The sequence below is a fragment of the Ipomoea nil genome, unplaced genomic scaffold, assembly GCF_001879475.1.
Source record: "Ipomoea nil cultivar Tokyo-kokei standard unplaced genomic scaffold, Asagao_1.1 scaffold0317, whole genome shotgun sequence".
Taxonomy (NCBI): Eukaryota; Viridiplantae; Streptophyta; class Magnoliopsida; order Solanales; family Convolvulaceae; genus Ipomoea; species Ipomoea nil.
The window spans coordinates 4,248,624-4,274,516 of record NW_017616745.1 but is presented as its reverse complement, the minus strand read 5'-3'; the positions used below and the strand labels follow the sequence as shown (position 1 = coordinate 4,274,516).

Below are 25,893 nucleotides of genomic sequence, written 5' to 3'. Positions count from 1 at the left end.
AAATGACTATCGCTATTTTCTTCTTCATCAGTTTTTTGTTCCTGCTATTTCTTTAAAACCAGTAAAGACCCACAATTTTCCATGTTCTTAGCTTCATATTACCAAAAGGGGAAATACATAAAAGAAAAAATACTCTCACATGCAGGGCAATGGTGAAATCTCAAAACGCCACAGTTCCTAAACCAGCAAACTCAAAATCTGAAGAAATAAACCATTTGACACAAGAAAAACACCCAACCCAGAGATGGGAGATTAGAGAGTTCAAGTTCAGTGAGAGATAAGGGAAGGTGGGATTGGGGGAAGAAAGTGAATTTTCTTCAAAAAAAAATCACTTTTCCGTAGCTGTGAGGCAAAATACCCACTGCGATGTTCATCGTAGCGTCCCTGGAGCAATAGAGTATGGGGGCATGAGATCGAGATTCGAGTTGGAATCGACGCCAGCAGCGACTTCATCATCAACACACCCACCAGAATCAACGGCGGCCCCCCACCGCCCACGCCAAAATCGACGCCAGTAGCGACGTGAAGAAGAACACCAGGAGGAAATAACACCCCGCCGTTAACGCCGTCCGCCCGCCTTCCCATATCCAAGTTGTCGACTCGATGACGGCGGTAGAAGACGAGCTCGAGCAACGGCCGCCGCAACGACGGCGACGATGAGAGTAGCGGTTATTATATTAGAGGAATCCGCAGCGGCGACGGCGGCGGTTTTAAGGATTTGCGACAGCCATAATGAATTGCGAAGCTCCGACGCGTCGGCGGTAGTGATAGATGCTGGAGGAGAGGCTGTGATAGACGGAGTTGCAGAAGACATTGAAGCTGTTGGATGAGGATGCAGAGGAGTCGAGGAAGACGCTGCACTGAGAAATAAATTTTAGGAAAAATCAGGTTTTTAATTACTAATTCAGATTTGGCCTAATTGTTTTTCTTATTTTTATTATTGTAATGCCATATAATCAATGACATGTAATTGTAACCGTGCCACGTCATCAAAAATGGATGGTAACCTACAAAAAAGTCTAATTGAACAAAATTAGAGGGTAAGTGTGCCTAATTACAACATATTTTAGATGAAGGTGTAAATTGAGTATTACAGAGGAGTAGATGGGCGGGCCTATTTGACACTTCTGCCTTTTTATTTTATATTCATGTGACGTACGTGTTTGATTTATCGATCTACAGAAAAGAGTGGTCAATAATTTTTATTACATTTTTTTGTCTGTCAATAAAATCATGATATAAGTGATGCAAATTTTTGTTGACAAAATTGCATAATTATCATATCATTGACTCATCAAGAGGAATGCGTTTATAATCTAAGAAACAATGATTTTATGGTAAATCCATTTTTTTATGATCAAAGGAAACTAGGAAAGGATCACAAATTTATTTTCTTATATATCGTCACATTTTTAAGATGCAAGAGGCTGGATTTGGTCCTTCAATAGCCTCCGACTAACAATTTTTTAGTCGCCAATTGCTGGACTTGACCATTCAGCGGCCTCTGCTAAAATCTATAGTTAACTTATTATGTACCTAATACAATTAACTGCATGTATATAATCTGAATGTCTTTTTTGATATGGGCCACATGTTAGATAATAAATTTAGACTAACATGAACTGTAGTAAACGAGTAACCTGCCTCGTTGCAGCGGAAGCTTTAGGATCGCCCGAATATCCCCAGCCATAGTTGTTGGTATTGTCTCTGGGATGGTAAACCTGCAGAATGGACATTAGTGTTTTGTCTACCACTTCTCTCCCGAATACGTGATGGTGCGTGTCCTGAACCCGGGAGCTGTGGGAGGACTATTTTGCTTAGAAGCCTACATGCCATCAACATAGGCAGATATTCAGTTAAAGCTTAACTGAATATCCTGAGTTGCATAACAGATTAAGTCACTAATTGACTCAATCTCCTACTTGCACCACAGCCGCCCAATAATACAATATATTATAATATATTGTATTTAGGGAAAATACTTACATTCTCCCACTTGGTGCAAGTACTGGCACAACCTTCATTAAAGAACAAAATACAAGAACCATAGTAATACGTCATCTACTAATCAAGTGAGTAATATCTACTATGATCACATGCATTTAAATTCTCTAACTTAGGTTCTTTATGAACAAACCCTACGTTTATTCTTAGTCCCTTAATGGATGTTTCTCAAAATATATTATGTGCACAACTGAAGGAAGAAACCATCCAAATTCACTGCATGATCTCCAAAATCTTAGAAGCATGCCTTAAGTGGAGATCTCTTAATGTTAGCATAATGCTAACTATATTCTATGACTTGTTTATAAGTTAACATAAACACTACCTCTAACGGCTAAGAGCTTGGAGTTGACACGTCTGTCACTCCCACTCATTAAGATAGCCCAAAAGATAGTCAAGTCACAGAAACATTCAAATGACATAAACCATAAGGTCTAAGTCAATAATTTGGAATCTTAAACATACACCAACTTTCCAAATAATCTCAAGGTTCACCTCGAAATTAATTGAACACTACGAGTCTTATTATGTCTTACAAAATTGTTTTGAGCCTTACAAACCAAAAATGGCCCAGGATCAATTTTGAAGAAACTAAAGACTCTGTTAATTGCTAAAGAATTTATTAATTGGCAGTGCACCACAAGTTAAATGTTTTCGTTCTAATAAATTCATTAATATTGTTACAACATTTTCATAAATATGTTGTACAACCAAACGTTCAATGAAATGAACTTATGAATTATAAGAACAAAAGACTAAATTAATACTTGTGGAAACTTTTGGACTTATTGCTAGACACACAATCCAATTTGGAATGTATGAAAACAACTAAATCCATCAACTTTAGTGGAGTATCTTAATGATCTTTCCTAAATGATCACTCCCACTGATTAAGATATTCTTTAGCCAAATTAATGATATAACACTCATAATTGATTTGACCAACTAAATAATGAAGATATAATTCTCCACCATTAGTTGGGCATACTAAATAATCAATATTTGGTTCCAATTATAGTCCAACTAAATGAATAATTAATGAGGACAAGATTCTCCACCATAGTTGGACATACTAAAATAATAAAATACGCCTTCCAAAACCAAGTTGGAATTCGGCTCAGAAGATATATTTTATTATTGGAATCCAAAAGAGGTATATCATACCACGTAACTTACTATAGTTAGTCCAAATAACCAAGTAAGCTTCGTGAAAAATAATTAATAAAAGGTGTATCTAAATTTTGGGAAGTGACTAAATACATGTTTTGCCAATGCAAACCATGAAACTTAGAATTATAATTGAACTAAATTTATAAATTCTAAGAAATTGGGATAAAGTTATTATCTAATGGGTTGATGAATTTATTTGACATAAAACTTGCCTGTGAGCTAAAGTTTTAATTCTATTAAATTCAATTAAACACTTATGATAGTATTTTATCTCAATTACTAAATGGCCAGAAGAATCTAGTGACATAAAACTTGCCTGTGGGCTAAAGTTTTACTCAATAAGATCCAACTGAAATTTTATGATGAAACAATTAGCAAATGAGTTGAAGAATCAAGTGACATAAAAATTGCCTGTGGGCTAAAGTTTCAATTCAATTAGATTCATTACAACCATACAATTATCAAATAGGTTGAAGAACCAAGTGACATAAAACTTGCATGTAGGCTGAAGCTTTAATTCAATTAGATTCATTACAACCATTATGACAAAAAAAAACTTAAGAGATCATGTTCCTTATCTTAATCCCTGTGGGCAAATTAAGATATATGACCTAAAGTTTACATCATAAAATTAAGCTTCATGATAGAGGTGAATCTTTATTCCTATCATCACTGATAAACCTACTAAACTACATCCCGATACATAATTGCCTGTGGGCTAAATTATGATCATAGTTCAGTATTTCATCCTAATTAATCATACAAATATAACGAAATTGCCTGTGGGCAAAATTCCATCATATTACATACAATTAATCACAATTGATATGTCTAAAACTTTATATGACCCTAACATCTCAATATATAATTTTAACTGATTAAGGATGCTGTGGCTACTCCCCAACTAATTAAAATTATAAGATCACTAGACATTTATCAAATTTTATGTGACCCAACAACTCAATATATAATTTTAACTAATTAAGGATGCTGTGGCTACTCCCCAACTAATTAAAATTATAGGACCACTAGGCATTTATCATTGCCATCTTTATGTGATTTGAACTTTAGACAATTTTTAGTAAATTAAAGATGCTGTGGCTACTCTTTAATTAATCTAGAAATTGTAATCACTTGGCAAAGGGGAAGTTAAAGCCTAACAAACGAATTAAACTAACACATGATAGCCAATTATTAGGTATACTCCCAGGAAAGTTGGTCGAGACGAAGCTCGGTTAAATACCAACTCCTTAGACAGAGTAGCGTCGCAAGGGGACTAGTAGCAACAAGGCTTTTAAGCCAGGGCCATAGAACTAGTATTCCTCCCCAAGAAACTTCCCTAAGTCATGTGTTCTCATGTTTGAAGTAAAATCGTTTGAGAGATCTATTCAATTGTAGATTCACTTATGGATAAGGCTTTAAATTGATGAACTAAATTAGCGGACTAAACGTGCTTAAATTCAGGCACTACCGCAGCTAAAGTTTATGCATAGGTCCAACTTAATAAGGAACTAATATAATTCCATCCTAAAGTATGCATTTCTAAAGGCATAGTAAATCTAAAGGCATAATAAATTGCATAATCTAAAATAAAATATTATGCTTAGAACAGATATGCATAAAATTAAATAATAAACTCATATATTCCAAATAAATTGCATAACTGAAAACAATTTTAATATGAGCAATAACCTGAAGTATACAATTAATATTCAAAACAAGTATGACTTCTAACCAAAAGAAATCCAAAATTTGAATAATAATATAATAGATGTATACTTTGAAAGGTTAAAAACTATAAGCCCACGTGAAAAAGTTTTAATTGCATAAAATCAAATTTGTGAGAAGCAGGCTGAATTCACAAATATCAAGCCATAGTATATGTTTATTCGTAAATAAAAAACTCACAAATTCTAATTGCATAATTAAACTTAATATTATGCACTTAATGCATGTGATTGAATGCATAAAACAATTTAAAGAGTATGAAAAACACCAAATGTGTATTCAATTATTCATACTTAACTAAATGTGGGCAATGACATCTAAAATCATAATTCAAATACTAAATAAATTATGTGATAGATTGCCAAGAAAACATGTTTTTCCAAAATTTTGAATTGATTAAAAAATCACTCTCCAAAACTCAATTAATAATATTATTAATGGCATAAAATTGCAAATAAACCAAAAGGGCAATAAATAGCCATTAACAATATTATTATGTTAATTTGGAGACTAAATATGAAAAAACAATAGTTAAAATTGTTAACCTTTAAATCATTTCGGATATAACTTCAAAATTTAATACAACTTAAGTCCGAAAAATAAATGCCACAAATCTATTTGGAAACAATTCATGACTTAATAACATAAAAATAATGTTATCATTAATTAAAATATTAACAGTAATAAGGAGCATTATAATCACTGTTAACATTTATAATGACAAACATGGTCATACATATCTTAATGTTTCCATATTCTTAAGGATAAAATGTGACTAGTTCAAAATGGTTAACAGCTATAACAGTAGTTACCGATAATAAGAAACTGTAATTAATGATTTGCGTACCTTAATGATGCAAACTGCACCTATCGATAGCACTAACAGCGATAGCGAAGAAAGCCTCCAAAAATCTCCCATCTTCACGGAGAGTTTAGTTGAATCGCCCAATGGTACGTAACAGTTTATTGGTAACACTTAATTACCATTATTAATAATAATGGAAAAATGAAGTGACATGAGTAATCTTACCAATGTACCAAATATAGTAGATTACCATGAATGAATAATTATTATGAAAGATAATAAATGAGATTAGCCCCTAAATTTAATAATATTAATTAATAATGTAAATTAATAATAATTACAATAAATGTAAAACTGTAATTAAGGGATGCTAAATACTAATCTCAATTTACCACATAATAATTAATCAAGACTGTAATGAGTCGGAGACTAAAATTAAGGTATAACCAAATTACCTATAATGTAAAGGCAACATAACTATGTACATTGCTTACCATTAAGAAAACAGAATATTATTGTTAAGGCCCTGAAAACTATTAATAGATTAAAAACATAATTAACTTAAATAATAGTTATAATTATTAATGGCCAAAACAATAATTATAAGTCTTAATGACTTCAAATGGTAATTGTAATCCTTAGATACTTAATGACTCAAAATCAGACAATGATAATAATTATAGCACAAAATTACTTAAGTCAGGCCCATAAACATTCGTCCCAAGTTAATTATAACATGAATGATAAATGCTCTAATATGAAAATAGATCCAAACATTATATTATTACCAACGATAAATACCGTTAACAAAATACGGTAGTTAGTAATAATTGAAACTTAATAAACACGCTATAATCAAAATAAAAAAGAATGTGCTACAATTATTATTAAAATATCAATCAAATAATAGTAGGATCCACACTGACCAAGATAGGTCCTAAATAGCTTGTTCAAAATAGGTTTTAAAGTCCTAAGTGAAAATTAGGACTAAAATATGCTCAAAATTAAATGAGAAAACCAAACAAACCGCCTTAATAGGCTATAATGTCCAAAATTAGCCTAAGGATCCAAAATTGAATGATATTTAATATGAAGACTACGAATTAATAATATGCTATATCCAATCTTAATATATGCTTTTTCTAAATGTACAATTATAATGAAATAATTTATAAATATACAAAACATGATTGGATTTTTGCAAATTAATATATTATTAACTCATAAGTACTAAATAAATTGCAATAATTTAAGCAATTTAATGTGCATATCAATATTAAATTAAAATTCAAGCAAGCAAATTCAATACTTAATATTTGCTCAAAATGAATAATAATTTAATTATGACAAGAATTCAAGAATTACTATAATTGTATTAATAATGGCAATAATTTAATCACAAATAATGCCATAATTAATTTCAATTTGAAATTTTTAATGCCAACATTTAAGAAAATAAAAACTAAAAGGCATTATTATTTCAAAAAAAAAACAAGCAATTACTAAATATTTACCATTTGCCAAAATAATATACAATATTAATTAAGGTCAAATTAATATGATAATATTAATCCTAATATATTACCATGCCAAAATTAATATGTATAAAACTAAATAAGGCAAATAAATATATGGTAAATAAAAAGAAGGAAATTGCTTTTGAATTAAACAGGCCGTACCAGGAGTCTTCTACTCTTCTTCTTCCTACGAACCAGGCGTACCAGGGAGAGAAAGACGACACCAAGGTAGTAGTGCCGCTTTAAGGGGAAGCGATATAGCAACGGTTTTGCCGGGAAGCCAAGCCCGCCTCCGCTGGACCACCACGTCGCAACGCTAGTCCGGCGACGCCCTGAATTTGTAGTGGCGAGGATGAAGGCTTCTCTACTGCAGCACCGATGAAGAATAAAAAGCAACGGTAGACCGGGATGCATCCATGGATGACGCCACCATGGCAGCCAGTGCCTCCCTCCATCACCAGCCAGAACCACAACGCCCCATAGCGCCGTTCATCCAGCGGCGAAGCTCACAGCGGAGATCGGAAAAACGACAGCCTTACGCCGGAAATCCGTGCCGTGCCGCCTTCGCCATCGCGCCGTCTCTCTACATCGATGGTCCGTCGACGCCGCAACTAAAAAACGCGGAGACCACGGTGCTGCCTCGCCAAAAACAACAAAAAAAACCAGCGGTACAAATCTCCCAAAAATATGTACTGTAATATGCTTAGGCAAGCATGGAAAAAAAAACTTTGTTGTTTTCCAGAAAACAAAAAAAAACAAATATATTTTCAAAATATATATTCTTTACTAATTAATCAACTAGGCAGAGATTAATAGGGCTCTGATACCAAATGTTAGATAATAAATTTAGACTAACATGAACTGTAGTAAACGAGTAACCTGCCTCGTTGCAGCGGAAGCTTTAGGATCGCCCGAATATCCCCAGCCATAGTTGTTGGTATTGTCTCTGGGATGGTAAACCTGCAGAATGGACATTAGTGTTTTGTCTACCACTTCTCTCCCGAATACGTGATGGTGCGTGTCCTGAACCCGGGAGCTGTGGGAGGAGGACTATTTTGCTTAGAAGCCTACATGCCATCAACATAGGCAGATATTCAGTTAAAGCTTAACTGAATATCCTGAGTTGCATAACAGATTAAGTCACTAATTGACTCAATCTCCTACTTGCACCACAGCCACCCAATAATACAATATATTATAATATATTGTATTTAGGGAAAATACTTACACCACAATGCAAAGTGGACCATGGTCCATGACATAATAATTGACCACAAGTTTGACTCGTAATGGGACCATGTTCCATGGCATAACAATGCAAGGTGGACCATGCTCATGGTATAATGATTGATAATGGGGACAACCCGAGCTAAGTTAGTGTTGGATAAAGGGCTTGTAATTTGTAATACATTTGAGATACAACAATAATACAGAATATAACAGGGAACAAAAACTGGATCATTTGATATCTTCGGGCGTGTAATCACTTTCCTATAAGCTTTAAATCTCCCTCTATAAAAGCAACAAGGTTCAAGATTTAATCTTATGAGATACAAGAAGATGAATGAAATACTCAAGTTGCTTTGTTTGAGAATTTCCTGAAGAACTGTAAGACTGTGAAAATCTCAGTTTAATGCAAGTTTTTGCATTTAAAATATGTCTCACCTTTCAGATGCTTCTCCAAACTAATTATAGATGAAAAAATATATCTGTTTGGAGAAGTTGCATGGAAGTTGCTGTGAGTTAAAACTTAACTTCCATAAGATAAGATATATCCTGAATGATATATCCATCACTGGAGAAATTATTAAATTTATTTTGAGTCAGTAACTGTATGCAAAATTATATATATATATATATATATATATATATATATATATATATATATATATATATATATATATATATACATATATATATATATATATATATATACATATATACATATATATATATATATACATATATATATATATATATATATATATATATATATATATATATATATATTCCTTACACATGAAATCATGCAAAGGATAAATATAAATAATATATATACATATATGTAGTTCAATAATCTCAAGCATACAACTACATATACCAAGCATGTTAAATGTAACTTTGAAGCATAGCTTCAAAATGCATAAAACCATACGCATGAAAAAATCCAAACATGCATTAATACTCTCAAGCATATAGTTATATATCTCAAGCATATAGCTATATATCACAAGCATATAGCTATATATCTCAAGCATATAGCTATATAAAACTCAAGCATATAGCTATATATTCCAAGCATATAGCTATATATCACAAGCATTTAGCTATATAAATTTCTCCCAGTATTTTAATTAACTTTCTACTAAACTAAAATAATATTTACAACTCCACAACTCCAAATATTATTTAAGCTTTCATGGTAGTTCATCTGAAACATTAATCTTCATTACTATATAAATTTTCAATAGTTAGTCAGGTTGTTAGTTTAGTGACCACAAAGTTTCAAGTTCAACTTCTAATGAGAACAGTCTGATCTATTGATCTTCTTGGTTAGAGTCGAAAATTACCATTCACATAAATTAGTTAGCGAGGAATAATAGTGTTCTTGTATCTCAAAAGTATGTGATCTAATTTTTATGTAATTATTCGGTGTTGTGGGGTATTATAAATAATCACATCTAACGTTAGAGGTAAGAATTTTAAATCATGAAGTAATTATTAATCATGATGAACTTGTAAAATTATAAGGATATGTATGTTTATATATACACACAGTTGTAATTATTTCAATTGTTATACCAAATACAAGGGTTCACCTTACACTGTGGATTCTGATTCAAAAATTATGTGTCTAAAATTAACATATTATTTGTCTTCAGTGAATAAATTATGTGCTTGTAAATAAATTAAAAGAACAAAATATATAAATTACAGACACATAATATATTAACTACATTTTATGTAACTATCGTTAACATATTATGTGCTTGTAATTAATATATTAACTACCTTTAATTTATTACAAGCACATAATCAGTGAACTATAATATTACTTTGAATCATGGTTCATAATGTAAGATAGACCTAATCCATAGTATAATTTGTGTACGTATTTAAGGTGGTCCAATTTGGACTAGATCGAATTAAGATTATACGCAAATTATGCTGTGCATTGTGGACACGAGTCCAAAGCGACGTCGTTTTCAGGGAAAACGCGGCATTTCAGTTTTTAAAAAAATTGATTTTGTCTCGACGTTAACGCCGTTAACGACATTATTCGTTTGTAGCATTATGAATGTACAGTTATTGAATTATGAATGTACAGTTATGGAATTATGAATGTAAGTTATAGAATTATGAACACAGAGCTATGACATTATGAACTTACAATTATGAACATATAGTGATAAAATTATGAACATAGAGCTTCGAAAATTATGAATGTACAGTTATGGAATTATGAATGTACAGTTATGGAATTATGAATGTACAGTTAGGGAATTATGAATGTAGAGTTATGGAATTATGAACACAGAGCTCTGACATTATGAACATATAGTGATAAAAATTATGAATATAGTGTTGGATCTCAGCGCTGCACTATGCTTACTTCCCAGGGGGTCACCCCCTCCCAGCACCTGCCGCAACCTTTGATCACCAAGCCCAGTTACGCAGCATGCTTGACTCGGTCCTTAGCCTACAAGCCCACCATCCCCTCTTGGGATTGGACTTGGCCCGACCTACGGCCACATCCCACCTGGGACTGGACTCGGCTTTCGCCTACCAATTGTTGAATCTCAGCGCTGCACTATACTTACTTCCCAGGGTCACCCATCCCGGGATTGCTGGAAGTCAAGCACGCTTAACCACAGAGTTCTATGGTACCTGGTTGCCATATCCTACTTAAAACCAATTGGTGATAGGTAGGTTGACATTAACCATTTAACCACATCTCTCCATGGTAAGCCACAGCGTCACGTCCCGAATCGAGCAGGGGCTGAACTCGGTCAACCAGGCCGACGCCTAACATATAGAGCTCTAAAATTGTGAATATAGAGCTTCGAAAATTATGAATTTGCAGTTATTGAATTATGAATGTATAGTTACGGAATTATGAATGTACAATTATGGGAGTATGAATGAACAGTTATGGAATTATGAACACAGGGCTTTGACATTATGAACTTACAATTATGCACATATAGTGATAAAATTATGAACATATACTCCTATAACGAACATATAGTTATGGAATTGTGGCGAGGAAGGCCTATTCAGAGTCAGGTTGTGGAGAATGGTTTGATGTCCCACCAACTTTTCTTGTAAATGTCTTATCGATGATTTAATGCATTAATCTTTGATCTTAAAAAAAAATATATCAATTCGAAATTTCTCTGTATATAAAAGAGGACAATAAAATTTTTCCAGTAATTAAATATCTTTTCTTTTCACATATAAATTTTACCATGGCGGGGCCGGGCATCATGCCTTACTAACCTACTCAATGGCTAAGATATTTATTTGACCAATATTTAATGTTATAAAATAATTAAATATAATAAAAAAAATTTATAATACAAATATACAATAGAGAATTGAGAGAGACAAGACTGGAATTCAGAATTTGGAAAAATTGAAGACTCCAACGTCCAAACACAACTCCTTCAGCTTACCCGCGACGTACGTTGCCCCATTCGTACGAAGAATACTTTTGACAGTATGCATGGTTGACTCTACTTATTCAGACAACTTATTAAGTAGACCCAGGTCCACCTTGCAAGATGGACCCGGATCAAAAATACATAATTTATATATTGAATATTAACAATTTTTATATAATAAATGTTCACAATTTATATACTGAATGTTTACAATTGTATATACTAAATATTCACAATTTTAATTATGAACATTCAATATATAAATGGTGTATTTTGACCCGAGTCCACCTTGTAAGGTAAATTCGGTCCATGGCATAACTATTGACTTATTCACCAATTGGTCAACTATATTTAATCATCAATGAATTGACCTAAGTCATCCGACCACCTAAAAGTGATCTTAAATCAAGTCGAAAGCAAAAAGTGGTCGGAAATAGCAACAAAGGTTTTTCCGGATACCAAAAGTGGTCGGAACAAGACTTTCGACTTGATTTAAGATCACTTTCATAGAAAATTCCATAATTTCCAGTAATGAAAATTACACTATCGAAATAGAGAATAGGAGATGAGATTGTTTTAGCGGAGTGAGTACAAAGTTAGTCGATTTGTCCAATCCCGGTTAGAACAGTCAGACTCGTTGATATAATAGTACAACAAACTATATAGAAGTTGTGCAAAATAGGATTTTAATGGACATTGGTTGGTTCATTGAGGTTGCTTCTGGACTGATCCATTTATTGAGCTGGTTGTTTCACTTCCACACTCGAATATTATAGGCGGATTAGGTGTCCTCCTCGTAGTAGAATTACTATTCAACATAAGCACAACATTCGCCATTGTTGGCCTTGCATCCACATCTTCTTGGACACACAATAACCCAACATGGATACATTGAATCACTTCATTTCTCGAATACAATCCTCCAAGACTTTGATCCACCATGTCTACTGATGTGTCCTCCTTCCAATGTTTCCATGCCTGCAACAATAACCAGCTCCATGGTTAAGCCATTATATATCAAATATGCTTTTAACAGAGATTTTCAAATATATATATATACTCACATAGCCAATAAGATCTTGAGCAGCTCCAGCTGATTCTGTTGAGCTAGGGAAAGAAGTAGTTTTCTTTCCAGTTACGATCTCTAAAAGTAGAACACCGAAGCTGTAAACATCTGATTTCTCAGAGAACATGCCATGCATAACATACTCGGGAGACATGTACCCACTGCAAAATCATAAATAAAGGATTGAGTCAAACAACTACTACTCTAAATTTGTTAGCTAGAATCTAAGTGCATGTGTGAAAATTAAAACTTACTATGTTCCGATGATTCTACTTGTACTTCCTTGGGTTTGATCTATCATTAAAATCCTTGCTAGGCCAAAGTCACTTATTTTTGGATCCATATCTCTGTCTAATAGTACATTGCTTGCTTTCAAATCACGATGTATGATTTTAAGATGTGAATCTTGATGAAGATAAAGGAGCCCACGGGCTATTCCACCTATGATCTTGTAACGAGTTGGCCAATTCAATAGTTGTTTCTTCTCTGGATCTGCATAATAATTAAAAATTTAAGTAGGACTTAAGTCATAATATTATTATTTTAATTTAAAGTTGAAACTTACCGAATAAAAAGTAGTCAAGACTTTTGTTGGGAACAAATTCATAAACCAATATCTTTTCTTCTCTTTCTAAGCAAAACCCCATCAGTTTTACTAAATTTCTATGTTGAAGCTTGGCAATCAATGCAACCTCATTCTTGAATTCTCCATCTCCTTGTGTTGAACCGCTAGACAGCCTCTTCACCGCTACCTCTTGCCCGTTGGGAAGCCTTCCCTGCGCACCACCAATGTATAAATTTCATAAGTCTAGCTAAAATGAACGACATTTATCCAATGTAACATTACACATTAAAAGACCACTAGACTTCGTACCTTGTAAACAGCACCATATCCACCTTCCCCAATCTTATTATCAGCGGAGAAGCAATTTGTGATAGCTTCAATAGTACTAAATTCATATTGTACTGACTCCTCTATTGGAATTTCACTCATGCCTACACAAATATATAATTAGTATTACTAGCTAACAAATTAAAGAACAGATAAGAGGAAAATTGATGATAGTCAGATCACAAGCAATCTGGTACTGCTGCATTACCAGAAGTAGTCTTCTTTATAGCAGAATGGGACTTCTTTGCTCTCTTCATTTTCAAGAAACAGAAGCTTAAAGCTAAGAGTAATATTATGCCAGTCACTGCTGACACTACAGATGCTACAATCACTTTTGCAGATGATTTTCCTTTATTCCCTGCACACAAACAAATAATGTTCCATTGTGTTGCTATGTATACATACTGCATTCAATAATTTGTAAAAGTTAATTTTTATTGTTTTTTATTGTTTATTTTTGACTAACAAGAGAAATCCGCAGCCACTATAAGAGGGTGTGTGCTGAGTAAACTCTGTTAACCTAAACTAAGAAGGTCAGTAGAAAGTTTTCACTGCGAGCCTGGTAATCTTATTGTTACCAAGTCAATCGCCCAACCAATTTGACTGGGATTGCTCTAATAGTTTGTTTAGGAATGACCAGAACAAGAGTAGTTTAATTACCTTTGCTGATAGCAGAACTGGGAACTATAGTTGTTGTTTGAGGAGGATGATGGATAGGCGGCGGTGGCGGCGGTGCCGCCGAGGGGGGGAGAAAGTAGAAAGGGTAAAGCTCATACCTAATGTTACAGCTCGGGAACAGAACCGTAGCACCTTGGTTTCCAAAACAACATAGACGCATATATTTAACAACATTTCTGAGACATATCTTACAGTCAACCTTAGAAAGGTCCGGAGTACACTGTCCAAGAGCGTACACCCTCTCCGCGGCGGCGCTAAAATTGGTTTGTAACACCGCAAATTTCTCACCGGAACCAATGGACGCTCGAGCGGTTATCTGATCCAACATGTTTCCGACCACCTTCATCAACTCGTCTGGTTTAGTATCGTTAAAGGGGTTTCTCATGGCGAACTGGGTCGACTGGTCGTCCATTATCCCCAGCACGGGGTTCTCCGAGTAACGCAACATGCAGTTAGCGAACCAAATCATGGCCGTCTTTTCGGAGTCGCAGAACACAAACACCATTTCACGAGCTTCTCCGACGCAGGTCTGGCAGTCGTGGGCGGAGACGTCGCCCCGGCACAAGACCAAGCCGTGCACGGTGTCGCCGGGACGGCTGCCGGCGACTGTGGCGTGGTAGAAGCCATTGTCTCGGGTGGCGTTGGAATAAAGATTGGAGAGAAGAGAATCGAGGTTGGCTTTGTAGGTGCTGTTAGGAGTGTAAGAAGTTGTGTTTTTGCAGTAAAAATGCCAGACAAGATCAGAGCTTCGAGCTTTGGCGATGAAGCTCATCAACAAGCAAAACCTGCAAATCATGATCATCATCGTATTAATTGTGAGGGGTATCACAGTAGAAGAACATATAATAAAATTTATTACGGACAATTTTGTATATATGCCGTGAAGAAGATATATGCATATATGGTGGGTTGTTTTATTTATTGTCGGAGGAACAGCTTAACGTGAAGGAAGGAGTAGAGAGGAGTTGCGGTTGGCAAGTTTTAAAATATACTCCCTAAATATGATGGTATGAATTAGAATAGGATTACCGGCATGGACAGCTTAACTGGTCAGAGGTGAAAATTTGAAAGAATGATCAGGGATTGAGTCTCAGCAGGGGAAGTGTGGGAGCACCCTCTCAAAGTGATGGGGTTTCTTGTGGTTCATGTTCAGTTGAGATACCATGAATAACATCCTCCCAGATGCTCTGTCCGGTTGGGGTTCAACATTTTAGAAGAATGAATTAGAATCGAGTTTATTTTGAACAGAAGAATAGAGTTTAATTACTAGCAAATAAGAATTAGAATTCAGGCATATCACTGAGTTAGAGTTAGCAGTGAGTGTATAACGGTATTTATTTATACTAGTAGATAGGATGTATGTTGGACTTCTGTAAACCCTGCGGAAAGACTTTTAGCCATCCACATTCCAAATTGCTCTCATTTTACTCAGTAAAATATGAATTCTACTAGCAGCATATAGTTATATTTGCAATTTTAATTTCTCACTATTTTTTTTTTATATCTTTACAATTGTAACTTATTTTTACATAATAATAATAATAATAATAATAATAATAATAATAATAATAATAAATCCCTGCAAACCACTTCGGCCTATTGAGGATGCTCTAAAGCAATCCCTGGATCCCCCTATTGAGGATGCTCTAAAGCATCGAGATTTTTGCACCTTTTAATTTTGCAATCCCTGCAAACTAGGGGTGTTCAATCGGTTAACCAAAACGGTTAACCGAACCGAATTAACCGAAGTTTTTTTTTCCTTTAACCGTTAACTGAACCGAAGTTTGCTCTACCGAATTCACCGGACCGAAATTTTTATCGGTTAATCGGTCGGTTAACCGAACTTTTTAAAGCTAAAATTTAAAATTCTAAAAATAACACCTAAAATAATAAATCCAATTAAAATAAAATACATATCATAATAAATTCATAGCAAAATATACAAAAACATTAATTATAAACTCCAAACATCTATAACTTCACATTAGTATTTATATTTATATTATTATTTATATATATATTAAAAACTTCGGTTAATTGTTCGGTTAATTCGGTTAACCGACCTTTCGAACCGAAAAAATTCGGTTCGAAAACGGTTAACCAAACTTTGTCGGTTCAGTCGGTTAACCGAAAATTATCCGAAGTTTGCACACTCCTGCTGCAAACCACTTCAACCTTAGAAACTAAGGGTCCGTTTGGAAAGTAGGAAAATGAATTTTGGAAAATGTTTTTCGAAAAATGAGTCTTTTTCCGGAAAACATTTTGTTTTCTCATGTTTGGCTGCATAGCAGAAAACTGTCTTTGTATGTTTGGTTGATTTTCTGAAAAATGATATAGAATTGTATAATTAAACATTTTATATAATTAATTATTTTGTTTAAAATATAAAAAAATTATAATAATATTATAAATAATAATAAATTTTTTTAAAATCACATAATATTATTTATTAAAAGAAAAAAAAAAACAAAAAAACGACGAAAACCAGAAAATTCTGGTTTTCGCCGTTCTCTCTGGTTTCCGGCCAGAAACCAGAGAAAAGCTCTCTGGTTTCTGGCCGGAAACCAGAGCGTAGCTCTCTCTAGTTTCTGGCTGGAAACCAGAGAGCACTGCCATCTGGTGTGTGGCCGAAAATCAGAGAGCACTGGTTTTAGACATTAATATATTATATTGAAAGAAGAAAACTTAGCTTGCAGGGATGCGCTTACTCTTACGGGGCGTTTGGTTGGAGGGAGTGAATTACGTGGGAAAGAAATTGCAATTTCATGGGAGATGAATTACTGAGAATAAAGTGGAAATTTAAATTCCAGTTTTTGGTTTATAGGAATAAAATTACTGAGAATTTCAATTCCAATGTTTGGTATACATGAGAATTGAAAGAGGATAAGTAGTATAAAGTCTAAAATGTCAATTGTTGTTGTTGTCAGGCATCAATTTTAGGTTTAAAAGGGGGAGGGGTAATTTTGTCTCATCATCAAAATGAAGGGGAATTACAATTCCTTCCAATCAAACTAAGAAATTTAATAGCCTTTAAAATTAGGTGGGAATTAAGTGAAAATGAAATTTAAATTTCCTCAAACCAAGCGACATGTTAGTTTAACTTACTTGTCCAAAGGATTTCGTTCTCCCCCTAAATTACATTGTAATAGCGTGTTTGAAGAGTTCGGAATTGTTATATAAAGTAAATATTGTACTGAATTTCATGACAATTTATATCGTGACTTTGACGATATTGAGGGATATAATAATTTTAAGAATATAATTAAAGAAAATACAATAGGGAATTAAGAGAGACAAGACTGGAATTTTGATTTTTGAATCTGAAAATTAAAGTCCAAACACAAATCCTCTCCCCGTGACCTCCGCTGCCCCATTCATACGTAAAAGACTTTTGGCATTTTGCATGGCATGCCAATTGCCATGCCAACTAACAAGTAGCGTTTTTTTCTTACCACACAAATTAACCACTCAAAGGTATATTTAGTCCAATCTACTTTAACTACATGTTTGGTTTACGTGGATGATTTTGAAGGAATAGTAAATAAAGGTATTCAATAAGAAATGAAATAGATAAAGAAATGAATATAAAGACACAAGGGTCAAATAGGGCAAATTATTGTCCATGGTCCACACAGTGTTATGTGGATCATAACAAAAAATACATTTTTAATATACTGAATGTACATTATTTTTGTACTGAATGTACATTATACAATATAATGTATATTCAGTACAATATAATGTACATCTCCTGAATACAATGTACATTATTTTTGTACTGAATATACATTATTTTACAATATACAAAATATGGTTCACACAATAATGATTGGTCAAATAGGCTCATATACTACTAGCTAATGCTTAATTAACTTTTGGATTAAAATAAGATCTAATTTCACACTTAAACTTCCTAAATTTTTTGCTTTTATCATTTTTTTTTTTCAGGAGGTTTTGTTTGGTTGAAAGTTAAGAAATTATATTTTTTAGATTTGCTTCATTTTCTTAAAAATGAACATATTATTTTTTATGAATGTTCGCTGCCTCATTCATACGAAGAAGACTTTTGGCATTATGCATTCTTCCAAAAGGTTGAACCCCAACCCTAAGAGCCTTTTGGCATTATGCATGGTTGACTAGTTGGTCAACAATATTTAATAAAAAATGATTTTTTACCTATGTCATGCCAACTTACAATTAGCTAAAAACATCTTGTGCTCAGCCAGCATCTTTGTAACTCTCCTTTAAGGAAGGTAACAAGATTAAACCCGGTGGTAGGTACAAAAATTATATTAAACTGATATTAGTGGATAGTACTAAAAAAAAAAAAAAAAAAAAAAAAAAAAAAAAAAAAAAAAAACTTACAACTAGCAATTTAATTTTATGCAAAAGTTCAAAACCGAGTTCAAAGTATATGAATCAAATATTAATAAAGCAGCTCAGTGGATGGAGCCCCAGAACATAATTCTTATATTTGAAGGTTAAGTTACATTCTTGCCAACAATTTTTCTATCCAATAGGTGGCATAGGATCTTCTTAAAATTATCTAGGATACAACTCTGATGTAGAAACTTAATTCTCAGACAATGGTTGTGGCTTGCTTCTGGATTGGTCCGTCTCTTCTCCTGCCGAAATCATCTGACTGAAACCGTTGAAAAATGCAGGTGGATTAGGTGTATTCCTTGTAGCAGAATGACTATTGAGCATCAGCACAACATTCGCCATTGTTGGCCTATCTTCCACCTCTTCTTGGACACACAACAACCCAACATGGATACATTGGATCACTTCATTTCTAGAATACAAACCTCCAAGACTTTGATCCACCATGTCTAATGCTTTGCCCTCCATCCAATGTTTCCAAGCCTGCAACATTAACCAAGCCAGTTCAATTCTCAAACCAGTATATATAAAATGTGCTTTAATAGTGTTTTTTTAGTGTTTCTTATGGATTTTTTTTTTTTTTTTTTGGTACTCACATAGCTAAGAAGATCTTGCGTTCCAGTTGAGTGCATGGACAAAGAACTGTTTTTCTTTCCGGTTATAATTTCCAAGAGTAGGACTCCAAAACTGAAAACATCTGACTTCACTGAAAACAAGCCATGCAAAACATATTCCGGAGACATGTATCCACTGCAAAATCATAACATAAATAAAGGATCGAATCAAAACAAGAACGGTTACTGTTGTAAGTTTCTTTAGCTAGAATTAATGGTTAATGGTACTTCCTGAGATTGATGAATGTGTGTGTGAAAACTAAAACTTACTATGTTCCGATAACTCTACTTGTATTTCCATGAGTTTGATCAAACATAAAAATTCTTGCTAGGCCAAAGTCGGATATCTTTGAATTCATATCTCCGTCTAATAGCACGTTGCTTGCTTTCAAATCACGATGTATGATTTTGAGATGTGAATCTTCATGAAGATAAAGTATTCCACGTGCTATTCCTCCTATGATCTTATAACGAATGAACCAATTCAATAGGTGCTTCTTCTCTGGATCTGCATAGTATTAATTAATAATAGAATTTAAGCCCTCAAGTCAGGTTATTAGTTTGATCTTTATACATCAATGAATAAAATCTTGATTGAAAAAAAAAAAAAAAAAAGCCACTTTCATATTTAAAACTAACCAAACAAAAAGTAATCAAGACTCTTATTGGGAACAAATTCATAGATGAGTATCTTTTCTTCTCCCTGCAAACAAAACCCTAGCAGCTTTACTAAATTTCTATGCTGAAGCTTGGCAACCAATGCAACCTCATTCTTGAATTCTTCACTTCCTTGTGTTGAATTCTTTGACAACCTCTTCACTGCTACCTCTTGCCCGTTTGGAAGCCTTCCCTGAACACCACCAATATATAATATGTATCATTATCAATCAACAATTAAAATTTATTAGTGTCTAAAATGAAAATCCATTAATGATATATATGATGCAGATTGAAAGACTGGGTAGATAGATCAGATTTTACCTTGTAAACGGCACCATATCCCCCTTTACCAATTTTATTATCAGGGGAGAAGTAATTTGTGACAGCTTGAATGGTACTAAAATCATATTGTGTCGACTGCTCAGTTGGAATATCAGTCATACCTGCTACATACATGATATATAAATGGATGGCAAGAACAGATAGAGGAACTCAATTGATCTGATAATCACAAGCAATATATATATATATATATATATATATATATATATATATATATAACCGGTCAGCTGCCGCATATGCTACTATATATTTTACCACTAGTTTTCTCCTTCACATTAGAATGTGACTTGTTTGCTCTTCTCATTTTCAAGAAATAGAAGCATAAAACGAAGAGTAGTATCCCAATGGCTGACACTATAGAGGCTGCAATAATAATAATAATCACTTTTGCAGAAGATTTTCCTTTATTCCCTGCACGAATTGAATAGATTGAAATGAACCAAATTACTCATCACTCTGACCTTGTTTGGTAACATAGTTAATTAGTTTATTCGTCAATTTTGGCTTATTTGACCACTATTAGCTGTTTGACTTGGTTAAACAATCAATATGAATCTTATTGCTCCAAAATGCTAAAATTTAAAAAATTGTTCAAAATAACTTTTTCTATTAGCTTTTTGAGAAAAGTCATTTTGCATGTAATTAGCTATTAGTTAATTTACCAAACATTTTTCTACAATTAGGCAATCAGCTAATGTTATCAATTAGAACTAGTCAAACCCACTAACCCAATCAACTAACAACTATCAGCCAAACAGCCTTCTGTTTTTCTATCATTTTTCTAATGGGGAAAAGAAAAATGAGAAAAACTGTAGAAAAATGCACTAAGCAGGTTTTAAGAATCACCGTACCATCAAGTTTACCTTTGGTGGTAGCGGAATTGGGAACTATAGTGGGTGCCGCCGGTGTTCTCAAGGCGGAGAGATGGTAGAAAGCGAAGATCTCATACCTAACGTTACAATTTGGGAACACAGCTCTAGCACCTAAGGCTCCAAAACAGTAACGAGACAGCATTGAAATAGCATTTGTGAGGCAAATCTGACAGTCATCGTTAGAAAGGTCAGGAGTACACTGTCCAAGAGCGTACACCGTCTCAAACACGCTAAAATTTGCTTCTAATACTGCAAATTTCTTGTTTCCGGTGGATAACGCCGCCGGAGTGATTAACTGACCCATCATGTTTTGCACCAACTGAATGAACCCATTTGGTTGGGTATCGTTGTCACCCTTGCTTGTCACTGTGAAGTAGGTTGATGTGTCTAATATCCCAAACATGGACTTGTGCGAGTAACGCAACATGCACTCATCGAACCAAATAATCGCCGGCGTTGCGCCGCCGCAAAGCTCCAATATCTCCTCACGGGCATCTCCAATGCAGTTGCGGCAAGCGTAGGGGGGGAGGTCGCCCCGGCACAAGAACAAGCCGTGCAGGGTGTCGTTGGAACTCCCGTCGCCGACTGTGGTGTGGTAGAAGCCATTGTCTCGGGTGGCATTGGAATAAAGATTAGAGAGAAGAAGGTCAAGGTTGGCTCTATAGGTGCTGTTAGGAAGAGTGTAATAAGAAGAAATTATTTTTGGGCAATTAATTCTTAGACTAAGATAAGGGATACCTTTGGTGATGTCAATGAAGCTCATCAACAACCAAAACCAAATCATGACCATCATCGTATAGTGAGCAACATATAATAATCACTATATATATATATGGTCGTTTTATTTGTTGTCGTGGCGGGGAATAGCGTGAAGAAAGGAGTAGATAAGAGAGGAGTTGATCGAGTTGTGGTTGCTCAGATTTTTATAATTATTACGAGTACTCCTGACTATGTTTTTATTAAGGAAAATTCTTGGTGTACTCCCATTTTATACTCTCAACTTGTACTCCCTCTCACATGTTTTTGATGTAGACATTTTTCTTTGGACCCACATGTTGAAAATAATCAATCCTGACTTGCCACATCAGAGAGTACAAATGAGGGAGTAGAATTTGGGAGTTCATGTAGTAAAACTCTTTTATTACCAGAAATGGTCCTAACTGGCAATTATGGACACGACCAGTTAACACGACACGAAAATAACAGATTAGTGTTTAGCCTTAATGTGTCCCGGGTCATTAACGGGTTGACCCGTTAAGGACCCGTTATGTTTCGTGTCTTAACAGGTCAACCCGTTAAACCTATTAAGAACCCGTTTAACCCGTTAATATTATCGTGTTAACCCGTTAACACGAACCCGTTTACCAAACATGTTTATAACTCGCTAAAAATCATTGTCATTTATGTAAGAACCATTGTCATTATTGAGATTACAAAAGATATTATGAACATGACTAATGATGAATTTATTACATGATGAATTGAACTATAGGTTTTATTTCGTTTTTATAGAACGTAACTTTAAATTTTAGTTTTTAAAAAATATTAATAGAAATAGCGGGTTTAAACGGGTTTTGTGTCATATCGTGTTGACACGACTTGAAACCTGTTAACAAAACGTGTCTATCGTGTCAACCCGTTAACAAATCGTGTTCATGTTCGTGTTAAAAATTTGAACCCGTTAACCATAACGTGTTGTGTCCGTGTTTAGCCTTATCGTGTCGACCCGTTAACGGACCCGTATACACGAATTGCTAGGTCTATCCTAACCATTAAACGTCCGTTAATTCGAGACTAAATTAGTAATTTTGCTATAGTCAAGGGACTATTTCGGTAATTAACTTTCAGAGAAAATGGTGTATGTGATGAAAAGAAACGGCATATGTTTCGCGTCGTTCTACACCGTCCGCAAAAAGTAACTTTGATTGTATAACATATTCAGTTTCATTTTGTATACACTGCAATTTAATTTCAACACAACTACGATTTCATTTGGATATAAGTATATAACTACAGTTTCATTCGACATTAAACACTCAAATATGTAAAACTGTTATTCAATTTCATTTTATATACACTATAGTTTCATTACAATACAACTACATTATCATTTCGATATAACTACAGTTTCATTGCAAAATATACACTCAAATATGTAAAATGTTATTCAGTTTCATTTTATATACACTGCAATTTTATTTCAACACAACTACAATATCATTTCAATATAACTACAGTTTCGCTGGATAATATACATTCAAATATGTGAAATTGTTATTCAGTTTCATTTTGCATACACTGCAGTTTTATTTCAACACAACTACAGTTTCATTTCAATTCAGTTGCAATTTTATTTGATAATATAAAAACAATATGTAGACAGTTTCATTTTAAATACACTGTAGTTTCATTTGGTAACTAACACACCAAAAATACGCGCTCCATTATTAAGATATAACAGCTACCATTTCTTTACTTAAAAAAACGGCACCGTTTTTGAACTATGGTTCACAAAATTTTGTGGACCATGGTCCACGATATAACTACTGCTGAATTGATATCGACGGCCGATAGGATTGGAACTCTGATCTGATAACGCCGTTTGTTGCGGAAAAGTGACGTGCTATGTACTATTTCAACTCCTTTTTATTTCTATTTTTCCTATTTATTGACTTAATAATATGTTTTGATTGGTTTAAGATAAAGCTCGTGGTCCATTCGTTGTCGGCACTCGTGACTGACTGACTGTCGGTCTGGCAGCAAGTAGTTCCGTTCCTAATTGTCTAATCTCACTGGTCTAAATGAGTGACGTATTGGAAATTTAAAAATTTTATTCCTTAACTTATTTTATCCGCCATAATTATTATTTAATGATTAATTCAATTCATATTTCTTTCGATATTTTCTTTATATATATACAATGACAATTGAATGAGCTCATATCACCAGTTAAAAATCAATGAAAAGGAGAAAATTTATAGTAACATTTTTTGTAATTCTGTACACTACGCGGTGGTCTGTGATGCACCATCACGTGGCTGAAAATCAAGAAAAAAGCGGTGACATGTATATTTCTATGGTGCACTAAGTAGTGGTATGTGTTGCACTAAGCATTGTTGTGTGGTGCACTAAGTCATGGTTTGTGGTACACCACCAAGTGGCTAAAAAATGCAGTAGGTTCGATTACACGTTTAGTATTGTTAGACTAACGGGTCTATTGAATTCGTTGATATATCTCGTGACCAAATGAGTTGACACCCCCTTGAGTGGTGCAATAAGGGTTGTCTGTGGTGCACATAGTAATACTTGATGGTGCCTTGGACTCAAAGCACCACCAAGCACATTCAAATGACCAACATATCATTGACATTATTATCAAAATGACACCGCATTTTTTCTATTTTTATTGATTTTCAGCCGTAGATATGATCTCATCCAACGACCACGATATGTTATATATATGTGTGTGTGTGTGTGTGTGTGTGTGTGTGTGTGTGTGTGTGTGTGTGAACAATCTCATATTCCAGTGCAATCAAAGTACATATGAGGTCCATGTGCTATAGTGTTTTGTTCAGTTTAGTCCTTTTACTTTTATTTTATTCAATTTAGTCCATGTACTTTAAAAAATGATGCAATTAAGGACAATAGTTAACGGTGTTAATATTATCGTTAACTTAGCTTATGTGGCGCTGAAATCATCACTACTAAATCATGATATTTATATTCTAACTCATATGTGGCGCTGAAATCATCACTACTAAATATTTAAAATCAATTATTTTACCACCAATATATTACATTAATATGTCAAAAATAAATAATTACAAGCATGATGACATCAAGTGTTCAAATCTCATTGGAGCATGGTTGTAATTACTTATTTAATGTAATATATTGGCGGTAAAAATAATTAATTTTAAATATTTATAAAGTAATATATGAGTTGGAATATAAATATAATGATGTGACAATGATGATGTCAGCATCATGTAAGCTAAGTTAACTGTTATATTAACACCGTTAACTATTGCCTTTAATTGCACCACTTTATAAAGTACAGAGACTAAATTGAACAAATAAAAGTAGACGGACTAAATTGAACAAAACACTATAGTAGAAGGATCTCATAAGTACGGGAGAGGAATTCTCATTTGATCATATATATATAGGTTAAAGTTCCAGTGCGGGTGAATGCTTCCCGTGCGGTTGTGCAGGTGATTAATGTGCGCGAGTTTTGTACTTAATGTGCGTGAGTCTTGTGCTTAATGTGCGTGAGTTTTGTACTTAATGTGCGTGAGTCTTGTGTGTAATGTGCGTGAGTTTTGTGCTTAATGTGCGTGAGTGTGTACTTAATGTGAGTTGTTGTGTGAGTTGTTGTTGAAACTTTAAAGTGCATGGGTTTTACGCTTAATGTGTGTGAGTTTTGTGCTTAATGTGCTTGAGTCGTGTGCTTAAGGTGCGTGAGTTTTGTACTTAATGTGCGTGAGTGTGTACTTAA

The 25,893-nt window shown here is 34.0% G+C and overlaps 2 protein-coding genes across 3 annotated transcripts in view; both read right to left on the bottom strand.

Annotated features, from left to right (window-relative positions):
* LOC109170226 (putative receptor-like protein kinase At4g00960) overlaps nt 1–22,248 on the bottom strand; it is a 91,736-nt gene extending 69,488 nt beyond the window's left edge. The window contains exons 1-7 of one of the 2 annotated variants that reach the window (XM_019319250.1): nt 21,387–22,248; nt 20,779–20,934; nt 20,503–20,624; nt 20,161–20,371; nt 19,792–20,029; nt 19,504–19,657; nt 18,959–19,390 (exon numbers count right to left, since the gene is read on the bottom strand). In XM_019319250.1, the coding sequence (XP_019174795.1) occupies nt 19,097–19,390; nt 19,504–19,657; nt 19,792–20,029; nt 20,161–20,371; nt 20,503–20,624; nt 20,779–20,934; nt 21,387–22,188 (1,977 nt within the window). In that variant the 5' untranslated portion in view covers nt 22,189–22,248 and the 3' untranslated portion in view covers nt 18,959–19,096. Of the gene's footprint in view, nt 1–18,958; nt 19,391–19,503; nt 19,658–19,791; nt 20,030–20,160; nt 20,372–20,502; nt 20,625–20,778; nt 20,935–21,386 lie in introns of those variants that run through there. The other variant, XM_019319241.1, reaches the window with a different exon arrangement.
* On the bottom strand, nt 12,441–15,474 carry LOC109170245 (cysteine-rich receptor-like protein kinase 25). Its single transcript, XM_019319274.1, has 7 exons — nt 14,507–15,474; nt 14,055–14,204; nt 13,829–13,950; nt 13,520–13,730; nt 13,209–13,446; nt 12,953–13,115; nt 12,441–12,866 (listed from the first exon to the last, which is right to left on the bottom strand). The coding sequence occupies exons 1-7, from the start codon at nt 15,327–15,329 to the stop codon at nt 12,594–12,596; spliced, it is 1,980 nt and encodes a 659-aa protein (XP_019174819.1). The 5' UTR covers nt 15,330–15,474; the 3' UTR covers nt 12,441–12,593.
* Nucleotides 22,249–25,893: the final 3,645 nt, after the last annotated feature.